Source organism: Thermobia domestica, chromosome 11, assembly GCF_964235325.1.
Source record: "Thermobia domestica chromosome 11, izTheDome1.hap1.1, whole genome shotgun sequence".
Classification (NCBI taxonomy): domain Eukaryota; kingdom Metazoa; phylum Arthropoda; class Insecta; order Zygentoma; family Lepismatidae; genus Thermobia; species Thermobia domestica.
The window spans coordinates 265,787,278-265,814,894 of record NC_137464.1 but is presented as its reverse complement, the minus strand read 5'-3'; the positions used below and the strand labels follow the sequence as shown (position 1 = coordinate 265,814,894).

At 36.7% G+C, this 27,617-nt stretch overlaps 1 protein-coding gene across 2 annotated transcripts; it reads right to left on the bottom strand.

Moving 5' to 3' along the window:
* ECSIT (evolutionarily conserved signaling intermediate in Toll pathway, mitochondrial) lies at window positions 1-27,617 on the bottom strand. Of its 2 annotated transcripts, none has more exons than XM_081732285.1 (5): window positions 27,462-27,617; window positions 18,763-19,373; window positions 13,431-13,657; window positions 5,973-6,183; window positions 1-412 (listed from the first exon to the last, which is right to left on the bottom strand). In XM_081732285.1, exons 2-5 carry the CDS (start codon window positions 19,271-19,273, stop codon window positions 84-86), a joined length of 1,278 nt encoding a protein of 425 aa, XP_081588411.1. In that variant the 5' UTR covers window positions 19,274-19,373; window positions 27,462-27,617; the 3' UTR covers window positions 1-83. The 2 variants fall into 2 exon arrangements, with proteins under 2 accessions (XP_081588411.1, XP_081588413.1); XM_081732287.1 differs by having other exon boundaries at window positions 27,438-27,528.

The following is a 27,617-nucleotide window of genomic DNA, read 5'->3' as shown; positions in this document are numbered from 1 at the left end:
AATAAAAAACGATTCATGTGTATATTTTCTAGAAACAACAAAAGTATACTCTATACAAACTCAATAAGCCAATAAATACATCGCTATCTGCCGTCTTCGGAATCAGACACTTTATTTTGGGAAGATATTTTCTTCGTTTCTTGGCTCTCAGTGTCTTGACTACTGTCCTCTGCTAAAGGGACAATGTCTCCGATGGGAGATCTCAAAGTAAAAAGCACTGGGATATCCTTTATCCTGGGGTTAGTCTTCTCCAGAAACCTTATCCATGACAACAGAGAGTCTCTGCTGGAAGTGCCGGTCGCACACATTGCTAGGATGGTTCCATCGTCCTGTTCGTGGACAGAGGGTACTGGTACTAAGTCACACTCTTTCACTTCGTCACTGAAGAACCGAAGATTAAGAAAACCAACATCTACAAAGGGAAATTAAAGAAAATATTACACATTTCGAAGTGAACACACCATCATATTAAATGGACAATCATAATTAACAGTAAAAATTTTTACTACATGCATTATGTTTCGGGACTCCATCTACAAACGAAGTACGAAAGGTATGATTGATTGGATTGTTTGTCTCCTAGTGGAACTTAGCGTCTCTTTTCAAAACTGATGCTATGTAAGACGTAGACCTACTGTTTAAAGTGGAATCCGAGCCACTGTAGTGCGTTCAAATTTTTAATGCTCTCCCACCGGGAATCGAACCCGAGACCATATACAAAACAGGCGCACACAATAGCCAATAGACCACAGGGTAGAGCTTCCACTGTGTTTGGGCGTGGGCCATGAATACATTAAATTAAATTGGATGATTTGTTATTATATCAAAGCGTACTGTGCAACGTGTCTGCAAGGAACGGTCTGACACAAAGCAGAGTCAGAACTATTGTTGCAAAGAGATTCTAACCCATAAGGACCACCGGCGAGTTTCACGTCTTGTCAAGAAAATCCATTTTTAAACTCGATAGGAGTTCCTGCAGTCCGTGTATGCAGATTTATCCAAACCAACTTCCCAAAGAACATGCAATGAACATTTGGAATCGAGCACTACTAAACCTGAAATGAAGTGCTAATGATGCAAAACGTAGAGTGCTTCGATGCAAAGACGGTATGGAGAAGCTGTAGCAGGTTTTATGATTTTGGGTATCGTATTTCTGATACCACACTTGGGCCCTCGCACAAAGGTGAATATTTACATGAACACTATTTCATAGGGATCTTCTCAGTGATCACATGTTGCCTTATGAGGTAATGTTACAGTGAGGATTTTAATTTGATTTGAGTTTAGCGTCTCTTTCAGCAACGAGGCTATATCAGACGTGAACCTACGGCTTAACGTAGCATCCGAACCACATGAGTTCCCGCCGGGAATAGAATCTGGGTCCCCCATGCCAAACGCTTAGCCACGAGAGGGCTCGGTGAAGACCTTGAATAAAAAGTTCCCAGAAATGTTTTTGGTATGTAGAGCGCCGAAGTGACAAGTGTGTGGGAAAGAGAATCAGGGGCTGGAAATACAAAGCACGAAAAGTGAAAATGGAAAATAGAGGACGCCTGAGACCCAAGGCAAAATATTAAGGACGTGAACACCGACTCCATTTTAATTTGGGAAAAGACAAAGAAAGAAAGAAAAAGGAGGAGTAATAGTAAAGGAATTTTCTCTATCTGTAACTAGGTAAATACTAGAAAAGCCATCCTCATGAGTTTCTGTAAGGAAGGCGATCAGAACAATCGAATTTTCAGAAACGGAGGCATTGCTATAAAAAACACGACAAGATTTTTTAAGACACTGAGCAGATTTGAAAAAATGATATGAAATTTCTGAACTATGCACCGAGGCTAAAGAAGATAATGAATGAAATGGTGGAATTTACAAGAAAACGAGAGAACCTCAAGAAATCCCACGCATGCGATGTTTATCCATCGCGAAGCCCGCTTAGCGCGAGCTGGGATCAAACCAGAGACCTCACACACCAGAAGTGAGTGCTCCACCACCGAGCTACAGCGGCCTCTGGAACAGATCTGAGTGCTGCACAAATGGCTAGGACACTTATAGATTGGATGTTCACCCAAGCCATTCATGCAACACTCAAATCTCCCGCAGCACGCAAATTTCCAGAGTGGCTCAGTGGTAGAGCGCTTACCTCTGGTGCGTGAGAAGAGTTCACAATTAAAGTGGGACTTCATCAGAGTTATAGTCTTAGCCCATACCTTTGTGATGGACGAATTTACAAAGGATATCCAAGAGCTACCACCTTGCAACATGCTATTTACGGATTACATCATACTGGTGAATGAGACCAGGGTAGGACTGCAAGAGAAACTAGATGCCTGGAGAGGAGCATTGGAGAGCAAAGGGGTTAGAATTAGCAAAAGCAAGACAGAATATTTGGAAACGTAATAGAGAATACAAGAATACGACTGGACGAAGAAGAGGTGATAATGACGAAGAAATTCAAGTACTAGGGATCAATTTTGCAGAAAAATGCAGGAATAAAAGATGTAAACAGTGGAATTAGCAAATGGTTGGATAAGATGGGGAGAAGCGGCAGGAGTATTGTGTGACTATAGGGTACCAATACACCTTAAAGGAAAAGTTTATAAAACACTAGTGAGACCTACCATATTATATGGAGCAGAATGTAGGATGACGAAGAAAAGAGAGGAAGAGAAATTGTACGTTGTGAAGATGAAGATATTGGTTGGAGACTGACGCAGAAGGACAAAATCAAGAATGAAGTGATACGGAAAAGAGTAAAGGTGAGACAAGTAGTAGTAGAAAAACTGCAAGAAGGTAGACTGAGATGGTTTGGGCATGCACGAAGAAGACCTTTGGAATACGTAACTTACCGAGTGGATTTTACAGAAGTGAATGGGAAACGAACCAGAATCCGCCAGTGAAGAAGTTAAGAACGATATGTTGCAGTGTAGTGTCACACTGGATATGCCACAAAATAGAAACAGGAGGAGGACAGTGAACCGAGAAGCCCACCCCAGCTAACTGGGGAAAAGGTTTAGAAGAAGAAAACGACGAACGGCTGGGGCATGCTAATGAAATCTTTCAGTTTTACCCTCAACGATGTCTATTAAAATCCCAAAATGAAATTTCGTGACTTTTTCGTGACCTTTTCTTTCCCAAATCATAAAATTTAGTAACATTCTCAAGAGCAAATTTGGGTGCGAGTTGGGCCAAATTTTCATGCATGCGATAGAAGTGTGCTTTGCTTGCGATTTGGTAACGTCTAAAGCCGAAAATAGAGTTTTTGGTGATGATTTTTGACGTTTTATGGAGCAAAATTTTCCAGTCTATACCACATTTCTTTTCTTTTTTTCTTTTTTTTCTTTTTTTTTTAAGTGACCTAAAAGCTGAATTTCGTGACTTTTTCTTGACTTTCATGGCCGTTTTCTGATTTCGTGACTTTTTCATGACTTTCGTGACCGATAGACAACCTGCCCTCACTTTATTCCTTGTGTGGTAAAGGAAACGGAAGGAGCTCGAGAAAGATCACGGACATGATACTGACCACCGCAAATTTACATGGCCTGGGATGGAATCAGGAAGCCTCTCACCAGAGGAAAGTGCTCCACAAGTAAGTCACATTGCTTCTATTTTCTGGCTAGGACACAAGTTAGGGCGCGTTTTATATAGCAATAACAGGACCATTGATGGATTTGATATCCACGTTATGCTCAAGAAGCCTATTCTCGAGTCTCAGATTTGTATCGAGGATGTGACAGTGTGACTAAAAAGGGTCAAGTGAATTTGACGGACAGTTAACTACTCATAAATTGTTCCACTGTAATGGTGATTGGGATGAAGCTGTCGGTGTAGAAGAGGAGAAAATAGGACAAGTTACTAGTTTTCGATACCTGGGTAGTATCATTAGTCATGATATGAAATGTGATCGTAAAATAAAAGCAAGGATGGGAATGGGGAAACAAACCTTTAGGAAGAAGAAAATACTATTTTGTGGGACCTTGAATACAGAATTGAGAAAAAGATTCATAAAATGCTTCGTGTGGAGTATTGCACTGTATGGGGTAGAAACATTGACATTAAGCAAAAATGATGAAAAACGATTGGAAGGTTTCGAAATATGGGTGTGGAGAAGAATGGAGAGATTTAGTTGCGTCGAGCAGAAAACGAATGAGAGAGTGTTAGAAATGGTGGGGGAGAAAATAAAACAGTATTATATATTATTGAGAAGAGAAATTGGTTTGGACACTGGCTAAGAAGCAATTGTATCATGAAGGACGTGTTGGAGAGTATGCTGGCAGGAAAGAGAGGGAGAGGGCGAAGGAGGCTACAACTGATGAATCGATATAAAAGAGAAAAGTCGTACATGAAAACGCAGAGGTCAGCGGAAGCTTCTCACTTGAGCCAAAATACCTGTGATGATGATATAATCTATTCATGAATCCAGATTAGACACAGCATGCAGTTTTAAAAAGATGTTACTAAACGCATCTATCAAAATAGTTGGCATAAATTAGAACTATGAGTACTTCTATGAGAATAGCCTTTGTCACGCGTGCATGACTCTATCAATTTTTACTATAATTTGATTTCAGTTATTCCTAAACTAGTTCAAATTAAAATAATTTAGTTTTTCTTACAATGATTGATAGAAAGTATGGAGTACTATATGCTTGTATATATCTACAGTATTGACCTTTTGCATTCCTTAATCCAATAAAAAAACTTTTCAAGGAACATGGTGGCTCAGCGGTAGAGCGTTTTTGTCTGGTGCGTAGGGTCCCTGGTTCGGTCCCCGACGAAGCAAGTTTGTGGTACACAATATCGTGTCGGTGGGTTTTCTCTGGGTACTCTCGTTTCCTCCCACATTCTCATTCCACAAATTCTTCCCCTAACATCATCATCTTCTTCTTCTTCTTCTTCTTCATCATCATCATCATCATCATCATCTTCTTCTTCTTCTTCTTCTTCTTCTTTTTCTTTTGCTGTGATCATCCGTTTCCCTCAGCCTCAATGAAATAAATGTGGGATGTTAAACTGAAATATTTTAAACTTTTCAATATTTCGGTTACATAAACGAGTAACCTTTAATGAGGATTGATGGCGCTTAATACATGTATATCGAGATCTTCACGCGCTTATTGTCTTAGTGTCAGTGGACATTTCAAATCTATATACAAAGTAACGTATTTTTAGCGTGAAGAATTTTCTGATTCGAAGTAATGGATAATTCGAACAAATGGCTCCCTCCAAATTGATGATGATGATGATGTGTGTAAAGTGCACTTCCTCAAACTTTACCTATTAAAGTTGTTATTTCTGTACTTCAGGCCTATCCAGAAAAAAGCATGTCTCGATCTTCAATGATAAGAACTTGTTTGTGACAAACACAAGGCTACTTTGTATATCAAAACTGACAGCTAACTAAATGGAACAGATGTTCGCTACTGTTCGAGAATTGAGTTCTTATATTTGGCAACAATGAAGCAGTTCATGTTGGAATTTGTTTGACCATTTGTTTTAACATTGTCCATGTGACCTTAAACTAATGCGACCTAAACATGATTTATGAATGTGGTATTCAAGTAGAAGGTCAGCTTAGTAAATTTAACTACTATCATCATGAAGTCTGTTTCCAACATGAAATATTTATTTTAAATAATATAATTATGACAGATTTTGGCTCCCCTTGAAACTTGCCGACCCATGCAATTGCACGTGTTGCATTATAAGGTAGAGTCGGCCCTGCTTTGTACATAAATTTGAAATGACCACTGATACTAAAACAATAAGAACATAAAGATCCCAATATACAACATGTTTTAAGCCTATTAACCCTCGTTAAAGTTTACTTGTGTATGTAACCGAAACATTGGTAAGTTTATTCTGCATTAAGGAATACAAATAGGTGAGCACTATAAGTACATTTTCTTACATTCTAATAATATTTAAAATGTTACTCATATGTTCAGTAATGACTGTTGAAAAGCAGTACCCACCGTCTTCATCTTCCAACTGAACCTCAGGTTTCGGCAGTGGATCCGCCCTTAGGATAAAGTAGTTGATGCATGCCTGTCTTAGCCACACTCTGAAAGCACCCTCTACAAAAATTGGTTTATCGGTCGGATGGTTTTCAATAAGTTCTTGCTGTACAGGACTTTGTGCATGGACAATCCACGTGTCGTCTATCGAATCTTCCAATTCAGAAGCCTGAGAATTAAAAAGATAAGAACAAAAGGTTTTTTACAAGAAGCCAATATACAATACTTTCATTTTAACTAATCTTATTATGTAAAACTTGAAATATCGATTATAAATTGTTTGCCTTTGCTTTAAATTCACTTATGAATCTTAAATTAGACAACCCGTCAGTATTATTGTGGATTGGATAAGCAGCTGAGGTGAAAAAAGGCTTCAAAGTAAGACACTGTCCACTCAAGAATATTATGTACATGTAATTGATGGATCAGGACTGATAACTTGGCACAACCTCAGCAAAGTAAAATAGACGTGAGATTTGAAACATGGAATATACGTCCTTACATATCAGGTGCATTAAAATCTGTAACAGTACAGAAATATAAGATAGACGTGGTAGGAGTTCAAGAATTAGGAGGGAAGGAACGGAAGCACTGCAGACTGGAAATGTTTACGCTTTTTTATGGGAAAGGAAATAAAAATCACCACTAGGAACAGGGATTTTCGTTTACAAGCGAATAATATCAGCAATTAAAAGTTTGAATTTGTTAATGATAGACTTTCTTTCATTACTCTTAAGGGTCGGTGGTATGGCATTATTGTTCTAAATGTATATGCTTCAACAGGAAATAAGGACAATGATATAAAGGACAGTTTTTACAAAGAAGTACAACGTGTATTTAACTAACTACCGCGTTACCATATGAAAATCCTATTAGGGAATTTTAATACGCAGGTAGGACGAGAGGATATTTCCATATCCATTATTGGGAACGAAAGTCTGTATGAGGGAAGTAACGACAATTACGTTAAGCTCGTAAAATTTGCAACGACTAAAAACCTTAACGTGAGCAATACAAAATTACCACGTCGTGACAATAACAAATATACTTGGACCTCACCAGATCGAAAAACATACTCAAATTGATCACGTTTTAGTAGATAGAAGATAGTATAGTATAATTGATGTTTGGTTGTTTAAAGGAGCTGACTGTAACACTGACTACTACCTGGCAGCAGCGATAAGAGAGGAATTATAACAAAAAACCTCAAGGAAATTAGAGGATGGTTACGCCAGAGGGAAATACCAGACTACACTGTCAAATATATTCTCAGTTGCAGAAAGTTCGGAATGCGCTAGTGCTGAGGATCCTTGTGTTAAAATTAGGGATAGCATTAAAATTTCAACACAATCAATTTGCTTCTTGGATTCGGTACAGAGTTCGAAACTGCTTTTATCAAGACATTTCTTGAGTTTTCATGTCTGGAATCGGTTTTCTCGGGAAAACCAGTTCGGGATCATTTATGCATATTGGTTCTATCAAGTTGGTCCTAGTCACTGGTTACTATGAGGCGCATTCAAAAAGTAAGTTCCGAAAGTGACCCAAGATGGCACGAATGATCAGAGCAAGATGCGCTTGCGCAGGAGTGGAAGAGGAACACAAAGCCGTAAGCTGGTGCGGGCACAGTTGTGTGGACTCAGTGGTGAGACAACTGTGGTACGGTGAACATTGACAGTTTCCCGTCGCGTACCAGGTACGTGTGTTAATCAGGTTTCTCCATGCTAAGCTGTTGGCGTCAGAGATCCACCGGCAGTTGTATGAAGTGTCATGAGTGAAAGTATGGTCAGAAAACAGTGCAGACATTTTACAGCAGGCCGCACCACTGTGTACAATAAACACCATAGTCGCCGACCGTCCATGGTTACCCCTAAATTGGTGAAATGTGATCAGCAAGTGATTCTGCATTCGGACATTCACAATGTCCGAACTGTTCTCTTAGTTTCCGCAGATCTCCCATTCTCTGCTTCAGGTGATCGTCACTGCAGTTTGGAGGTTGTGTGTTCCAAAAGAAGGGACAGAGGGACACAAGAAGAAGCGTCCGCTTTGACCTTCTTGCTACGTTACAACAGGAAGGTGTCTGTTTCCTTAATCGCATCATTACTGGAGACGAAATATGGTTATACTACGTGACCTCGCCTTACAGCCCAGAGCCTTCCACTTGTTCCTCTACCTCAAGCGATTTTTGGTCAGACAACTTTCGACAGCGCAACTGAGTTGCAGATGGTTATGACATTCTGGTTCCAATGTTTGGGGACTTAATTCTTGGACACAAGCATAAAAAGCTGGTGCCACGTTAAACAAATCCCTCACCAAGGATGATACGTATGTTGAAAAATACGTTATGTATCACTAACTCCACAGTAATGACGTAATTTTCTTCTCATGTTCGTATTTCATTTTATGGTTTATCTAATTTACTTTCTGGATGCACCTTGTATATCAGGATGCACAATTTCTGCTACGTTAGTTTGTATCTCACTGATGATTCTATTTCAAACTTCACATCATTAACCGCGTTTAAGAGAAGAAGCTGGTCAAATAATCTTTCTCATGTGATTCCAACGTTTGCTTTACGTCTTTATGCAATATCATGGTCATAAAGAACGGAATGTACTACGAAAGTACGATCCAGACAACTACTCTTATTTTCTGTCAGAACTGTTGCATACTCTGAACTGATAGCAATATTTGATCCTGTGAACAGATACATCGAAAGTGGACGCATTATTCATGAGAGCCCTTATCCGGAACTGGAACAAAGTATATGATAAACAATATTCTTGAGCACATTAATGAAACTATACTTACAAAAGACAAACTGATAATACTTATAACTTTTATTAATAATAATATTTTAAGTCCTAGTTAAAACAGTACTGTATATGGCAATTGGTATAAAACTTTGAATAATTTACTTCTATGATCTATCAAAAGCAATTCTTTTTAAATTAACCATATTTCTGAATTTTCCGCACACAACCACGCATTAAAATAATTACTAGTTCAGAGTATATTGCAATCATACCAGTACGAATTAACACGAAATAAAGTGTTGAAAGAGAATATCATATTGTTCTAAGTACGAGGGATATTTAAGAGCTTTTAAATTAATAGGAAGTTCATTACTTAAAAGTCAAATAAATATATCTACCTACTACAGATAAATGTCTCACTAATTGTAATCAATAAAAATCAATTCGAAACCCGTTTAAAAAAAGAGTTGAGTTGAGTTGATTTTAGTTTAGCGTCCCTTTTAGCAGCGAGGCTATATGAGACGTGGACCTACTGATTAACGTGGAATCCGAACCACATGAGCTCCCGCCGGGAATCGAACCCGGGTCTCCCACGTTTAAAAAAAAGAGGAAAGTAGAATAAATACTTGATTAGATTTGAGTTTACTGTCCCTTTTATCAGCGAAGGGGAAGGGGGCGGTAGCTCAGTGGTAGATTGCTTACCTCTGGTGCGTGAGTTCCCTGGTTCAATCTCCGGCCAAGTAAGTTTGTGCTGGACAACATCGTATCCATGTTTGTTTCCTCCCACTTTCTCATTCCACCAATTCTTCCATTATCATTCACTTGCCTTAATCATCCGTCTCCCTTAGCCTAAAGGACATAATCGTAGGACGTTAAACTGAAAGATTTCATTTTATAAGAGAAGAGAAATAATTCTCATTCCACCAATTCTTCCATCATCATTCACTTGCCTTAATCATCCATCTCCCTTAGCCTAAAGGGAATAATCGTTGGACGTTAAACTAAAAGATTTCATTTTATAAGAGAAGAGAAATAATTCTCATTCCACCAATTCTTCCATCATCATTCACTTGCCATAATCATCCATCTCCCTTAGCCTAAAGGGAATAATCGTTGGACGTTAAACTAAAAGATTTCATTTTATAAGAGAAGAGAAATAATTCTCATTCCACCAATTCTTCCATCATCATTCACTTGCCATAATCATCCATCTCCCTTAGCCTAAAGGGAATAATCGTTGGACGTTAAACTAAAAGATTTCATTTTATAAGAGAAGAGAAATAATTCTCATTCCACCAATTCTTCCATCATCATTCACTTGCCTTAATCATCCGTCTCCCTTAGTCTAAAGGACATAATCGTTGGACGTTAAACTGAAAGATTTCATTTTATAAGAGAAGAGAAATAATTCTCATTCCACCAATTCTTCCATCATCATTCACTTGCCTTAATCATCCGTCTCCCTTAGCCTAAAGGGAATAATCGTTGGACGTTAAACTAAAAGATTTCATTTTATAAGAGAAGAGAAATAATTCTCATTCCACCAATTCTTCCATCATCATTCACTTGCCATAATCATCCATCTCCCTTAGCCTAAAGGGAATAATCGTTGGACGTTAAACTAAAAGATTTCATTTTATAAGAGAAGAGAAATAATTCTCATTCCACCAATTCTTCCATCATCATTCACTTGCCATAATCATCCATCTCCCTTAGCCTAAAGGACATAATCGTTGGACGTTAAACTAAAAGATTTCATTTTATAAGAGAAGAGAAATAATTCTCATTCCACCAATTCTTCCATCATCATTCACTTGCCATAATCATCCATCTCCCTTAGCCTAAAGGGAATAAACGTTGGACGTTAAACTAAAAGATTTCATTTTATAAGAGAAGAGAAATAATTCTCATTCCACCAATTCTTCCATCATCATTCACTTGCCTTAATCATCCGTCTCCCTTAGACTAAAGGACATAATCGTTGGACGTTAAACTAAAAGATTTCATTTTATAAGAGAAGAGAAATAATTCTCATTCCACCAATTCTTCCATCATCATTCACTTGTCTTCATCATCCGTCTCCCTTTGCCTAAAGAGCATAATCGTTGGACGTTAAACTAAAAGATTTCATTTTATAAGAGAAGAGAAATAATTCTCATTCCACCAATTCTTCCATCATCATTTACTTGCCTTAATCATCCGTCTCCCTTAGACTAAAGGACATAATCGTTGGACGTTAAACTAAAAGATTTCATTTTATAAGAGAAGAGAAATAATTCTCATTCCACCAATTCTTCCATCATCATTTACTTGCCTTAATCATCCGTCTCCCTTAGACTAAAGGACATAATCGTAGGACGTTAAACTGAAAGATTTCATTTTATAAGAGAAGAGAAATAATTCTCATTCCACCAATTCTTCCATCATCATTCACTTGCCTTAATCATCCATCTCCCTTAGCCTAAAGGGAATAATCGTTGGACGTTAAACTAAAAGATTTCATTTTATAAGAGAAGAGAAATAATTCTCATTCCACCAATTCTTCCATCATCATTCACTTGCCATAATCATCCATCTCCCTTAGCCTAAAGGGAATAATCGTTGGACGTTAAACTAAAAGATTTCATTTTATAAGAGAAGAGAAATAATTCTCATTCCACCAATTCTTCCATCATCATTCACTTGCCATAATCATCCATCTCCCTTAGCCTAAAGGGAATAATCGTTGGACGTTAAACTAAAAGATTTCATTTTATAAGAGAAGAGAAATAATTCTCATTCCACCAATTCTTCCATCATCATTCACTTGCCTTAATCATCCGTCTCCCTTAGACTAAAGGACATAATCGTTGGACGTTAAACTAAAAGATTTCATTTTATAAGAGAAGAGAAATAATTCTCATTCCACCAATTCTTCCATCATCATTCACTTGCCATAATCATCCATCTCCCTTAGCCTAAAGGGAATAATCGTTGGACGTTAAACTAAAAGATTTCATTTTATAAGAGAAGAGAAATAATTCTCATTCCACCAATTCTTCCATCATCATTCACTTGCCATAATCATCCATCTCCCTTAGCCTAAAGGGAATAATCGTTGGACGTTAAACTAAAAGATTTCATTTTATAAGAGAAGAGAAATAATTCTCATTCCACCAATTCTTCCATCATCATTCACTTGCCATAATCATCCATCTCCCTTAGCCTAAAGGGAATAATCGTTGGACGTTAAACTAAAAGATTTCATTTTATAAGAGAAGAGAAATAATTCTCATTCCACCAATTCTTCCATCATCATTCACTTGCCATAATCATCCATCTCCCTTAGCCTAAAGGGAATAATCGTTGGACGTTAAACTAAAAGATTTCATTTTATAAGAGAAGAGAAATAATTCTCATTCCACCAATTCTTCCATCATCATTCACTTGCCATAATCATCCATCTCCCTTAGCCTAAAGGGAATAATCGTTGGACGTTAAACTAAAAGATTTCATTTTATAAGAGAAGAGAAATAATTCTCATTCCACCAATTCTTCCATCATCATTCACTTGCCATAATCATCCATCTCCCTTAGCCTAAAGGGAATAATCGTTGGACGTTAAACTAAAAGATTTCATTTTATAAGAGAAGAGAAATAATTCTCATTCCACCAATTCTTCCATCATCATTCACTTGCCATAATCATCCATCTCCCTTAGCCTAAAGGGAATAATCGTTGGACGTTAAACTAAAAGATTTCATTTTATAAGAGAAGAGAAATAATTCTCATTCCACCAATTCTTCCATCATCATTCACTTGCCATAATCATCCATCTCCCTTAGCCTAAAGGGAATAATCGTTGGACGTTAAACTAAAAGATTTCATTTTATAAGAGAAGAGAAATAATTCTCATTCCACCAATTCTTCCATCATCATTCACTTGCCATAATCATCCATCTCCCTTAGCCTAAAGGGAATAATCGTTGGACGTTAAACTAAAAGATTTCATTTTATAAGAGAAGAGAAATAATTCTCATTCCACCAATTCTTCCATCATCATTCACTTGCCATAATCATCCATCTCCCTTAGCCTAAAGGGAATAATCGTTGGACGTTAAACTAAAAGATTTCATTTTATAAGAGAAGAGAAATAATTCTCATTCCACCAATTCTTCCATCATCATTCACTTGCCATAATCATCCATCTCCCTTAGCCTAAAGGGAATAATCGTTGGACGTTAAACTAAAAGATTTCATTTTATAAGAGAAGAGAAATAATTCTCATTCCACCAATTCTTCCATCATCATTCACTTGCCATAATCATCCATCTCCCTTAGCCTAAAGGGAATAATCGTTGGACGTTAAACTGAAAGATTTCATTTTATAAGAGAAGAGAAATAATTCTCATTCCACCAATTCTTCCATCATCATTCACTTGCCTTAATCATCCGTCTCCCTTAGACTAAAGGACATAATCGTAGGACGTTAAACTAAGGGATTTTCACTCCTTTTCATCAGCGAAGCTATAGGAGATGTGTCTGTACCACTTAACGTGGAACCCGAACTACATGAACTTCCGCTAATCTACGAGGGTACTCTTATAATACATAACTTGTAGCTACAGTCATTAACTTTTGACGCCACATGTAACAGCGGAAAATGAAGTAGATTCATAGTCACCTGGAAGACTTGAATCTTGCTCTGAAGGTCGACGCTGCTCATTCGCTGCAAAGCAAGTTTAGCAAGCTCCAGATTATCTTCAGGAACGGGATTTGGCAAAGGCCACGGCGACAAATTCTTAAATTTCGGCATCCAGTACATCATTCGCATGTACTTCCGAACAGGAAAGCCCTTTTTACCAAAGATGTTAATCAGCAAGTCTTCCATTTCAACGTCCGGAATTACACCTATATTAGAACAAAATTTAACGTTAAAGTCACATTTCAAAATATGTACTTAATTATAGTCTGAACATACATCACAAGGTTGATAAGAGTAGTCAATACAATTATATTACGTAGCAATTAGACAAAAACTTCAAATATATTTACGCATTTACAGATCTTGCTAACTACTACGAGACACTTTATTAACGCTTCCTTCCTGTAGCCAGGAACAAAAATTAAAAAAGCCCAAACTTATTATTCAAATTGGACCAAATTATTTACGATATGTTTCGAAGCACCGTGGGTTCCTTCAGCACCTGTTAGGAAAAATAAAAAAAAAGTTAAAAATAAGATATAATAACCCGGTAAAAGCACTACGACACTGCCTAGGCCCGCGAATTTGAATATTTTTCATTCGTTAGTGATTCAACAAAAAAATCAAATTTGCACCCCTAGGCAATGTAACTCGCGTTTTTACCTGATGATTTTATCTTATTTTCTTTCTTCTTTTATTCACTAACGTCTACTGAAGTAATCCTTGGTGTTTCGAATTGTGGTGCAGATAATTTTATCAATTGGAATGGTTAGTTCGCATCTTTGAGGTTTTTTTTTTTTCCCTTTTCACTGGAAACAGCAATTTCCGTGGTTAATCTCCAAGTTCTATCAAGTTCTGCTGAGAATAATCTAAAAAAGTAATTCAGTTTATGTCTGCCAGGTCCATTCTACAGATCATACAATTAATGTCACAAATTAGTTACGGTAAACCATCCTGACTGCGCACAAAACTCTTTTTAATACAGGAATTGTAGTAACTTGTGTACTTCTTATTGCTTCAGAAGCTCCGAGTTCCTTTTTCTTCAGAGTAACTCAAGAAGTACTTCTTTTTCTGCACTTCTTACATTATGAATCCAATTGTACTATAGGGTATGTTGGTTGGTTAAGGGGGCAGACTACTAAATATTTTTCAAAAGCTAACAATTTTTCTTTTGCCCATTTTTCGTAAGTGAAAAGAGATAATGAAATGTAACTTACCACAATAATAGATAATATTATTCTACACCCGAAAATATGAATCAGAAGAATTTTCAGTGTTGCTATCCATAGAAACTACAATGTGACCAGAATTTGAATTACCCAAAATTCTAGGTTAAAACAGTCTAGAAAAATTAACTCAACGGTAATTGATGACTTATCATGCTGTCTTTGTTCCTTGTTGATTACTTTTTAAATAATATTTGTATTTATTTTGTAATAACTTATTCATTTTGTAGTAACTTAAGTAAATTATTACAAAGTACAAATATTATTTAAAAAGTAGTTAACAAGGAACACGGACAGCATGATAAATCATCAATTGCCGTTGAGTTCATCTTTCTAGTCGCTGCCATAACCTAGATTTTTGGGTAATTCTAATTCTGGTCAAACTGTAATTTTTATGGATTGCAACACTGAAAATTCTTCCGATTCGTATTTTCGGGTGTTGAATAACATTATCTATTACTGAGGTAAGTTACATTTCATTATCTCTTTTCACTTACGAAAAACGGGCAAAAGAAAAATTGTTAGCTTTTGAAAAATATTTAGTAGTCTGCCCCCTTCAGTGGTGTTTAACGTCCCTTTTCAGTACCGAGGCTATTCACTATGAGACGCAAACCCACAGTTTAAGGTGGAATCCGAACTACGGTAAAGCATTAATATCTCAAGGCTATCCCATCGGGAATTGAAACTGCACTACCCCCAAACCACGTGCACTATCTTCTATATATATAAAAGAGAACGCACAAATCCTTTGTTACCTCATCACGCTAATACGGCTGAACCAATTTCTTTTATTTTTGGGGGGTTATTAGGATTTGGACCCTAGATGGTTTTTATCATATCACTTTAATTTTTAATTACCAGTGTCTTGAGATAATTGACCATTCAAGTGTCCATAACGTACAAATCCTTTGTTAGTTCATCATAGGTAAAAATAAACGTATTTATATGCAACCCGCATGACCGTGTCACTCGGCGGGTTAACATAAATGACAGGCGATATAATGTTAACATTTACTGCAATCTACTATGGTTTTTATCATATCACTTGAAAGCGAAAACTTCCGGGGTGACCGCAGCGAAGCGGGGCGGGTTAACATAAATGACAGGCGATATAATGTTAACATTTACTGCAATCTTCTATGGTTTTTATCATATCACTTGAAAGCGAAAAAGTAAAAATTATCTAAGTAACAAAGTTTATTGCGTTCCGGGGTGACCGCAGCGAAGCGGGGTGAACGCTGCTAGTCTATATATATGAAAATGAAAATTACTATGTTTGTGACTTTGTACCTCTTGAACTATCCGACCGATCTCGATCAAATTTTCAACATAGATGAGGTTCGAGCCTCGGATGGTTTTTGTCATTTCACTTTGACGGTGCAACTTAAGGAAGAAGAGAGGAGATATATAAAAATGATCAAATGAGCGATATTAGTGTCGAATCCATAGTTTTCGGGGTCACTGAGACGAACAGTGACACTTCCAATGGCGTTTAAATCCAAATTTCAGCCCTTTATGTCAAAAATTGAATCTATTCTCTCCGTGCGAAGAACAGGTATTCTGCTAGTAAGGCATATTTTAAAGATGAAAAGTCACCGTTATTTTTATATGACCACTTGACTTATTCACGATTATAAAGTGTATATACCTTGGTGACAAGGTTATATTCTAAAATTTCTTAATATGAACTGCACTAATTCTGTACATAATGATATATCAGAAGTAAGAAAGCAATAACAATGAATTAATATTGATTAGTGCGTTCAAATAATTGGTCACATACGTATTTACACTCATACAAAAAGAACCTGTACCAACTACTGATCGAAATGTTTCTAAATATGGTGGTTAGGTTTATATCAGCTATTCGTAGAGAGTCACTTTCTATGAGTACCAATTGTTTGAGTGTACTAACTAATATAATTTCTTTGTTAGTGCTTCTTACTTGTAATAACTATCAATATATACACAATTAGTACAGTTCATACAAAGAAACGTTGAAATATAACCTTGTCGCAAGATATCTACATTTTGTAATGGTAAATATCTTCATATGATCAAATAAAAATACAAGTGAGTTTTCAACTTTACAACACATGTTATAGTATAAGAGAATCTGGTGTGTTCTCGTTGATGATAAGGAACTTGAACTGGTCGAAAAATCCTAGTTATTTGGATGCACGGAAAGAGAAGACCAAAAAGCTTCTGAAATAATCTGAAGTAAACAAACCACTACAATTCTTGGATTTACAAAATGCGTCTCCTTATAAGATTTCTTTCTCTCAAAGGCTTTGCTAAGACTATTTCCTCAGTTCTACCAGGTGAATACTGAGATGGTGCCCTTACTTACAGCTCCTGAAAACAATTTCTTTACAAAATTCGTTTCCACGTTTCATTGTTGATGGATGAGCCAAGTAACTTCGTCTCTTTCGTCTCTTATGGTATCAACAAATGTTCTATTCTCGGTTTCAAATAACATGGCTGTTAGGTAAAGAAAGTAGATATTGTATGTTATTTTACTGAAAATTAGTTGTTGCTGCAAAACCTTCATCCTGCTGTACGCTATACGCTAAATCCATGCTTAAATAAAAGCTATGTTAAAATCATGCTCAAATAAGAGCTACACGTTAAAATCATGCTTAAATAAAAGCTACATGTTAAAATCATGCTTAAATAAAAGCTATATGTAAAAATTATGCTTAAATAAAATCTATGGGCCTTAGGCAGAGTCGTTCTGACGCGTGATTAGTGCCAATACAAAGAGTTCGACTAACATATGTTTCCTGCAGTAGTCAGGCCTTTAGTATGACGCTAATTATACGTCAAAACGACTCCGCATAAGGCCCTATATGTTAAAATCATGCTTACATAAAAGCTGTGTTAAAATCATGCTTAAATAAATGCTGTATGTTAAAATTATGCTTAATTAAAAGCTCCAATTGCTTACATTAAAAAAAGGTATTTCCTTACGGAGTTTGCCCTCCAATCACTCCAAACTCAACACGAAATTGATGCAATTATTCAAGCACTTCGTTATGCAAGCAAGCAGCGAAATCTATTAGCGTCACGCAGACAAGCGACATCTATGACATTAGCATCAGGAAGGACGTGATAATGCAACGAGCGGCAATTATTGATATGAATGTTTATTATTAAGATTAGCGTGACATATACTGAAGCATTTGCTGATTATCATTACGGTAAGTTCCTGTACTCAGCTTGTCTTTGATTTATTTTTATTCATCTTCTTGTCAAAAATTTAAACCAAAATTACAACTTTCCTTTCCTATAACGTTTATAAGGTCAGTGCAAAATGTAACTATTGCAGCTTTTGTGCGGAGTACATTTCTTAGGAACCCACCGGAAACAAATTATCCTAGAAATACGCTATACTTGTTTAACAACAGAAATTGACGCACATTTATGATAATTAGTTAAATTCATAACTAATAATTTTCCTACACGCCTTTGACAGATCTGCTATCATCAGTAATTTGGAGCTCTTTACTGAACACTAACAAGATAAAGTGTCATTTTGAACTACTGCATGAAAAGAATTTAAAAAGGAAGATAAAGTCATAATTCCTAATAACCAGGATTCTCGTTCTTCTAAAAACTCTTCAAGTGGACTATGGTTTCCGGCTTTTGGAAAAACAAGCATTCTTCTTAGTAATATTTGTAATTTTATCTTTCTTTAAAAAAAAAAAAAAATCATACAGTTGTACAAAGTAACATTTTATTTTGAAATGTGAGAGAATTTTCGAGTAAAACATATAACATACTGATGATGAGAAGCAAATCTGCCGAAACCATTTGACTCAGTAAGTTACTTACTTTGTACCCGTTATCTTCAATTCAATGAACGATTTCGGTCAATGCCATGGTATTTTCCATATCGCATAAGATAACTTCGAGTACAAAGGTAGGTCCTCTATACTTATGTAATATGTACCCTATAGCTATAATCAGTACACAGTTAAGTTGTAAGTTTAACTAATGTCATACTTGACCCATCCACTGTCTGTTAATAATGAAATAAAAAGAAAGATGTAGTGATGTTACGAATGAAATGAAGGTATAATCACCATTGCTTTCCATCTGATCTAACACATCAATGGCGCACTGTTGCTGCTTAGGATAATGCATGAACTCCACCTGAAATATATTCGTTGGAATAAATCGCCCTTTGGGAAAGACATCGAGAAGTTTTTTGTAAGCTTCCAAATCAGTATGAACTCCGAACTCCTCCATGTGGCGAAGCGCTGCGTATATGAACTCCACGTGGCCACGTCTCAAAGGCGCTCGAGATTCATATATTCTTATAGCTTCCAAATAGGTCTCTTTATTTTTTGTGTCCGCTTCAAAGTAACCCGCAGGAACCACTTCCTTCTCAGGTGATTTCTCATCCTTCCTACGAACATGACTGCTCAAATACAGTAAACGTCTTTGAATATTGCAAACGTCTACAACTCTCTCACTCGAACCTCCTACGACAATGGCAGAAGATAATAATAAGCACTTCATTCGTTTGGATAATGTCATTATAGGAAGCACAGCGACGCATGACACAGTTCTCCAAAGCATGCTAGCACTCATTGGACATAAAGGTGGGTTGGCCTCCGCTTCTTTAGAGCTCGACCATCATCAATGGCATCTAACAATTTGATGAAATTGCCAGCATTATTCCAAATGTAACCTGTAAATAATAATAAAAATATTCATTTACACAGATATATTTATTTATTGGTACAGTATGTGGATACCAAATACGACAACACTAGTCATTTAGCCTATACTAATTTTCTCAGAAGATGCAGAATAATAATAAAAATACAGTATAATCTTAATGAACAAACTCCATGGCTCTGGATAAGTAGAGTAACAAATAAAGCACAGTTCTGACCAGAGCAGAATGAAATATATTAGTATAAGTATAGTTTTTAATATATTTCATTCTGCTCTGGTCAGAACTGTGCTTTATTTGTTAGTATAATCTTACTAGAGTTCAAAACTGGTTATCAATTCTTAATATTTCAATGTTACTAATTTGCTCTGTAGCTTTTGTCGGAGAACTCAATAAGAACGAGGTTAGGACATTTTAGGTGCTACAAACAGTAGCTTTATACAAGGGTCAGTCATAAATCTTGCAATATTCTGGTACGCAATAGAAACAGACGGACATTCGTCATGTGATCACAAACAACAGACAACGCTACTTTCAACGCGAAGAAAAAATAAATAAATACAAAATGACTCTCCTCCATAAAACGAGATTTTTTCTGAACTCTGAACACGTGTCAGTTTATTCTTAATAAGGAGTATATGTATGTATATATGTCGAGTTCCATCTCCCTAACTTCAGGAATTCATAGAGTTGCCAACTGGACGGTTTTTCACCGGCCTGGCCGGTACAAACTTCTTACCAACCCCTTTGACGATTTTTTTTTTTTTTAAATTTGTATCTAGCTCGAAGTATAGAATTAAAAAGTAACTTTCATTCTGTAAATCCAAAACTGTCATCTTTCACCATCTATCAATGATTAATATATTTTGTTTATCCGTTTTGATAATTTTAAAGAAGTGTCAGTTATTGGTAAAAACAATAAAGTGATCAATGCCGATTTCAGTTTCTCATTTATAGCATAATGTATCTATTAAGCTTATTAGTGAATGTACTAAGGATATGCAGAATACAGGTGCAAACGCATTTTTTTTTTTTCCACGATAGTACATTTCCTTCCCATAGATGGGTCCGAACAGAGATATTTCACACTTAAGACTAATATCATAGGGAATTTTCAGGGGGTCTTTTTTTATTTTCCCGAGTTGGCAAGCCTAGGGATTCATGTGGTAGGCTACTCTATTCTGGCAAAACATTTGCCTTTTTAACTCCCTTAGCATCGTATATATAGGGTGCAAAATTTCCGGTTGCCATGTCGCCATTGGCGACTAGAAATTTAGAGCTGGCGACCAGTGTTCAGTACGGGACAGGACGTTTGGGCGCGGACGTTTTGGCGCTGCCGTTTGGGCGCAAAGCCGTTTAGGCGCCAGACGTTTGGGCGCGAGGTATATAGTAAAAATCACAATTTACGACATATAAAGTAAGCTAGGCACTGAAAACTAAGCGCCAATCAAGATATATACATTTCCTACACTTCTATCTTTATCTCACCTCATTTATCTGTATATTTTCTATCTCTATCTTATTTTATTCATCTAAATTAAATAGTTTAATGCGTTTGTGGCATTTGTTGCCTAACCTCGTCATGGATTGATTTTACGCTTGTTCACGATTCTTGTACTTCTGATCTAATGTTGATCTAATTTTTATAATATATAAGAAAGCTAGGAAATGAAGGAATCAGACGAACTGTTAATAATTTTCTTAATGTTAAATAAAACATATTGCTTTTTGTATTTTTTTAAAGAAAGTTAATAATTACATATTTATGAATATTAAAATTTGTTTTCTTTCGTATTACGTTTGCCAAACTCTTCTCTTAAGTCCAATAAAGAACTACCAATAAAAGATTTCAGCGTAGTCGCTAACACACTCGCCTTCGGTGCGATCGGTCCCGGGTTCGATTCCCGGTGGGGGCACTCGGTCGAAAAAGTGTAACACGCTCTTTCAGGCTAGCCACCCTGAATGAGGTTTTCCTGAGTTTTCTTCATTCACATCAGGCAAATGCCGGGATGGTACCTAATTTATAGGTCCAGGTCGCATTCTTCCTTCCCCAATCCTTTCTTCCTTCCTTTTCCCCGGATAGTGTGCTCCCTCAAATGTGACGGGCTAAATGACCTTAGATGCCGAGAGCCCAGAAATCTAAAAATCCTATATCCTAATCGAGTTGAGGGAAAGATATTTTGCATACATGGTGTCTAAGACATATTTCGCATACAGGATGTCTAACACATTGAGTTTAGGAACTGTAGTATGCCGTATTTCTGGTATCACTTTTTTTATTAACATTCCAATATAAAAATCAAAACTTAACACACATTTTTTTCGTCCCATTGTAAGCATTTAATCTGCATTAAAGTGGCGAAAGAAAAAAAAAAAACGATTTCAAAGTGAAAAATAATAGTTAAGTGTACATATATTGGTCATTTAGCCACTAGAAATGTGTTTGACATTCACACTTATTGCGTAACTACAGTAGAAGGCCTGCTTTAAGTTTTTTAATGGAATAGGCTCACTATGTATGTAATGCAATCAATCATATGTAGTCTGGTCGACTTACATTTGGCTTGAAAAGTTATCAAATAAAAAGCACACTTAACTTTCGTTGAAACTTAAATTTACAAAATTTAATTGTTAATTCAGTTTTTATAATTTTGAAATTCCAGTATTTCTAGTATGTAAAACAAAATCCAGTATAATTCAAGGACTTCCACTACAGTAGACACCTTGTGATATCTTGATTCGGACTTAGTACTCAGCGCCTAACATAACGACTCTTTAACTCGCGTCCAAACGTCTGGCGCCCAAATGGCTTCGCGCTCAAACGTCCGCGCCCAAACGTCACGTACCGTGTTCAGTATGAATGATTTCTGTCTAAATTCACAGAGTTGCACAATTTTTGTTTTTTCACGTAAATAATTTTCACTGAGTGAAAGAAAACACGGAATGAAGTCTTCACAAACTTGTTATTTGCCCCTCCTTATCAACGTGAAGTCCTACGGTAAGATATTTTTTAACATGTATGTAAATTGTCCAATTCAAAATTGATTATCCTGAATCTAATTTTCTGGATTTTAAATTTTAAGCTCTGATGTAATCTGTTTCTTTGTTAAACTAAAGGCCGTGGGGAGAGGGTGGGAGTCTCATAATTTGTACGTAAGAGATACAGGAGACCATTATTTCTGAAGAAGTTATTGATATCTTTGGAAGAGAAGTTATTGAGGGATATTTGGAATGAGTGCTGCCATTCAATTTCTTTAAATAGCCTTAACTTTCTCAAATTTCCGTCAATAGGTTCCCTTCCAAAGACAACACTGCCACATTTTGCATACCGTTAGAAGGTCATTCCATCACTTTTCAAATCCGCTATGTCTGTAAAATAGAACAATACGTAACAAAGTCAAAAATGGTTCACAACCTGTAGCTCTCAAATCGTCGAGATTAGGACCTATGTTCATATGAACTTTTTTTTCGCTTAAAGTCACTCATACTATCATTTCCCCAAATATTGTCCCTTCCTCCTAGGACACATTATATATATTGATTCCACGAAAAAGGGAAATTTTCACTTGATGGTCGCCTATTTCAAAAAAAAAATATCAGATGTACTTACTACTACTAAGTACATGTTAATTAGGTGTTCAGCAGAGCTGAATCGTTATTGGTGTAGTAAATAAAAAATAGTAAACTTTTCAGCACCCACGGAGTTGAGACCATAGGTCACGGAGTTTAGATTAGTTAACACGGAGTTGAAAATTGCTGTGGAGTTGAGAAACGTGATACATCTGGGTGATAAGATTTGGTTTATAAGTGATTAAGCTTATAATTTACCTAAAAATTGAAATAATTTTCCAATAATTTTTGTAAGTTAGAATTATTCTCCTTTTGTTGAATAAAATTCTAACAAACTAGATGACACGTAATTTGTTATACAAAAATACTCCAGAAAATACTGCAAACATATAAAAATATATCTAATGAAGGTCCCAAAATTGAGTACAGATATATATATATATATGAATATGTGACGTAAATAAGAAAAAAAGAAATACACATACACTTATCGAATATTGAAAAATTATTGCGCTTTCAATATGTTGACTATCATATGGAGAGGACAGACGTTTCACATAAGTTTACGAAACAAAGGAAGTAGTAATAAACTCTGTCTATTGTCTACTTCATTTGTTTTCTGAGCTTGTGTAAACCGTCTGTCTTCTCTGTGAGATCAAGTCAACACGTCCAAAGTGCAATATTTTTTCAACATTTGGTAAGTGTATTTGTGTATTTGGTATATATACAAGGTGTTTCAAAACAATACACACATCGTTTGGGAGGTGATTCCTGACACCAAGATAAGATAAAAAGTATAGACCAACCTGGGTGCACAAATGCTTCCTTTCGCAGTTATAGGCTGCCGAAAACATGAAAAAAATAAACTTTAAAGGTCCATAGCTCCAAAACTATGAGACCTGTCGTAGTCCGGTAACGACTTCACTTAGGAACTAACATGTGCACTATCCAAAAATATGTTTCAGAATCCTGAGGAACTCACGAAGCAATTTTTATAGAGGGAATTTGGCTACGGGTGTATAATCTTAAGTACTCACCAACTACTTCTATAAAAGTTGTTGTGGAAGTACCGCAAGATTCTGAAACATGGATATTTGGATAGCGCACATACTAGTTCCTAAGTGAAGTCTGACCCGATTACGATAGGTCCCATAGTTTTATGCTATGGACCTTTAAAGTTCATTTTTTTCATGTTTTCGGCAGCCTATAACTGCGAAAGGAAGCATTTGTGCACCCAGATTGGTCTATGCTTTTTATCTTATCTTGGTGTTAGGAATCACCTCCCAAACGTTGTCGGTATTGTTTTGAAACGCCCTGTATAATGCACACTAAATGACAATGTATGGCACTCATCATTTCTGTTTTCTTTGGATAATTCGATGTTCTTTGCTAAGTAGCCCTCATTTTCCACTCCAATGAAGGAAATGTCTTGAGGAAACAGGGAAGGGCTGTTCTAGTCTACACAGAATGACAACTGCCAACGCTTTTTAAACGTCAGGTTTAGTAGGCCAGGAGAAATTCCTCCTGATCCGCGTCATAAAATTGACTGTCCGTACATTGCCCTCAGACTCTTCGACAATCCCTGAAAAGAAAACAATTAGCTGATCATAAGATTGGGACGTCAATAGGTTAAAAACAGATACCATCCATCTTGACTTGACTGAAGTTTTACCTCCGGCTATCTGACAGCCCCAAATCTGAACTTCCGCGAAACACTCCTTAAATGGGCTAGGACCCACCAGCCGGCCTTTGAGTGTGAATGACAAGTGGTCAGCGTGTCGGCTCCTATGGCCGTTGTGATGGTCTGCGCGATCAGGTTTCAGTACATCTCTACTCAAATGAGTTTTTCAATTGCCTCACTGTGCGAAGTAAACACCACTAATTTTTGAGCTGCCACCGGGAAACAAACCCAGAACCACGCACGAAAGGCGAGCATACTAGTCACTAGACCATAAACGAGCTTTATTTCTATCAATATATTGAAAGAACAAATATTTGGAAGAGCATGAGCATAACAAACACTACAGGATTATCAACTCCGTGAACTTGTCTCAACACCGTGGATTCCTTAGTTTTCAGATGGACATGGAGTTGAGAAAATCGAATATAATTTATTTTACCGGCCCACTTTTTAACCAGTACATGTGAGTAATTGTGTACGAATTTTCTACGTTAAGGCGTAGGTTCCTCACGGGAAAGAAGGTATATACCATACAAATACATTCAGTAATAAATACCATGGTGTTGAGTATTAATTAAGATACGCACCTGCTTTCCACACACAAAAATATTTTTCCTATAGTTTTTAACACATGCACACAACTTTTTCTGTTCTTCAGTCAAACATGTCTGCCTTGTCGGGTCTAGGTCAAAACCCCCACACTCAAGAAATGTCAAAACGCCCACACAAACGGTCATAGCCCCCACACTCAAGAAATGTCAAAACGCCCAAAAAATCGGTCAAAGCTCCCACACAAATGGACAAAACAGCCACACATAACAACGGTCATAATCCCCACATAAATGGACAAAAAACCCACACAAATGGTCAAAACTCCCACATGCAGAAATTGTCACAACTGCCACACAAATGGACAAAACCCCCACACAATCGGACAAATCCTCCACACTCTGAAATGATCGTGATTGCACGTCTTTGTTGCGGCTCTTTATGACGCCCACTTTAGTGTTTCTGTCATTAGAAAACAGTGCAAGAAGAATAGTTGTAACATCAGTTTAAGTGGAATAAAAATATTAAAAAGAACATTCAACCAGGATCATTTCAGAGTGTGGGAGATTTGTCCGATTGTGTGGGGGTTTTGTCCATTTGTGTGGCAGTTGTGACAATTTCTGCATGTGGGAGTTTTGTCCATTTGTGTGGGGGTTTTGTCCATTTATGTGGGGATTGTGACCGTTGCTATGTATGGCTGTTTTGTCCAATTGTTTGGGAGTTATGACCGTTCGAGGTTATGACCGATTACCAGTGTGGGGGTTATGACCGTTCGTGTATTTGGGAGATTTGTCCATTTGTGTGGGGGTTGTGACCGATCGTGTGGGAGTTTTGACATTTCTTGAGTATGGGGGTTTTGGCTGTGGGGGTTATGACCGTTCGTGTATTTGGGAGATTTGTCCATTTCTGTGGGGTTATGGCCGTTTGTGTGGGCGTTTTGACATTTCTTGAGTGTGGGTATTTTGGCTGTGGGGTTTTTGACCGGTTCCCGCCTTGTCTTCTTGTGGGTGTTGTCAATGTGGACGACCATGCTACCTGTTGAGAGCAATGATAATTTTTTCTATTGCCATGGAGTTGAGACGAAATAGAGGTGACAGAAACGAAGCATAGTCAAGTTTTCGAAAATAATCGTTATAAAGGTTTACTTTCCACAAAACCGAAACATTGAAGTGTTCTCTTCCATTTAATTACCATTAAATGATGTTTGATTTGCGAGTTCAGTTGTAATTTATTGATTAAAATCAGTCAACTGTAGTCTGTGACAGCCCACGGTGTTGAGAAATTGGGTAATAATTATTTTTTTTACGTATGTTTCGTGTTATATTTGCAAACTGTTATACATGGCATACCTACTTTGTGACGGTTACTACCAAACAAAATATAAATGAGGTGATTCTTTCTAGTAGTAGTTTGAAGGAATGCCCTTGACAGAAAATTTCCCTTTTTCGTGGAATCACCCATATATATATATATATATATATATATATATATATATATATATATATATATATATATATATATATATATAGTATGGCGCTAAATTCGTTGTACAAACGCAGAGGAGTGATTCCTGAGAGTAAAACAAATAAAAAGTTCTGATAAACATAGGGCGAAAACCCCATCGTTTACGTGTTATAGGCTGCTGAATACATGAAAAAATGAATTCTAAAGGTCCATAGCTCCAAAACTATGGGACCTACTGTAGTCGGGTCAAGACTTCAGTGAGGAACTAGTATGTGCTCCATCCAAAAATACATGTTTTAGAATCCTAAGGTACTCACGCAACAATTTTTATGGAGGTAGTTGGAGAGTACTTTATATCATAGGCCCGTAGTCGAACTCCATCATGTCAGGTCTAAGTACTTGCATCGTTAATTTCTCCCATAAATTTTGTATTTTTACGTGCTTCTGGAACCCTTCTGCTAAACATTTACCTATTATTTACCATAAATTAATGAGTTTAACACCGAAAAAAAGTCCAAAATTTATGTCCTGGTGTTTCAGAACCAAAAGTGCAAGAGTATATTAGGAATCAAGATTTTCTGCAGTCCCTGTTTCGGAAGATATGATCCTGGCAATCAAGATGTATTGTCGTATACAATATATTCCTAGCGTATAACTTACTAGCTTCTGGATTAGAACTTAATACAAATGGAATAACCGGTACTAACAAAACTGTCCGTCTTCTCACTTAATATCAAATGTTAAGAGATAAATAACTTTTTGGGATTCTCTCTTGCTTGCCACAATACCCTTCACACACATTGTTCACGTACCTTAATTTCATATATGAATTTTACCTGTACTACGGATTATTATTATCAACCGGACGACCCAATGATCCTGTGTTGAAGTGACGCATCTCAACATGCAATTGTTCGAAGTTTTCTTTAGTTTTTCTTTAGATTCTTCATAAATGCAGATCGAATATTGGGCATCATTCCGTAATGGAATGC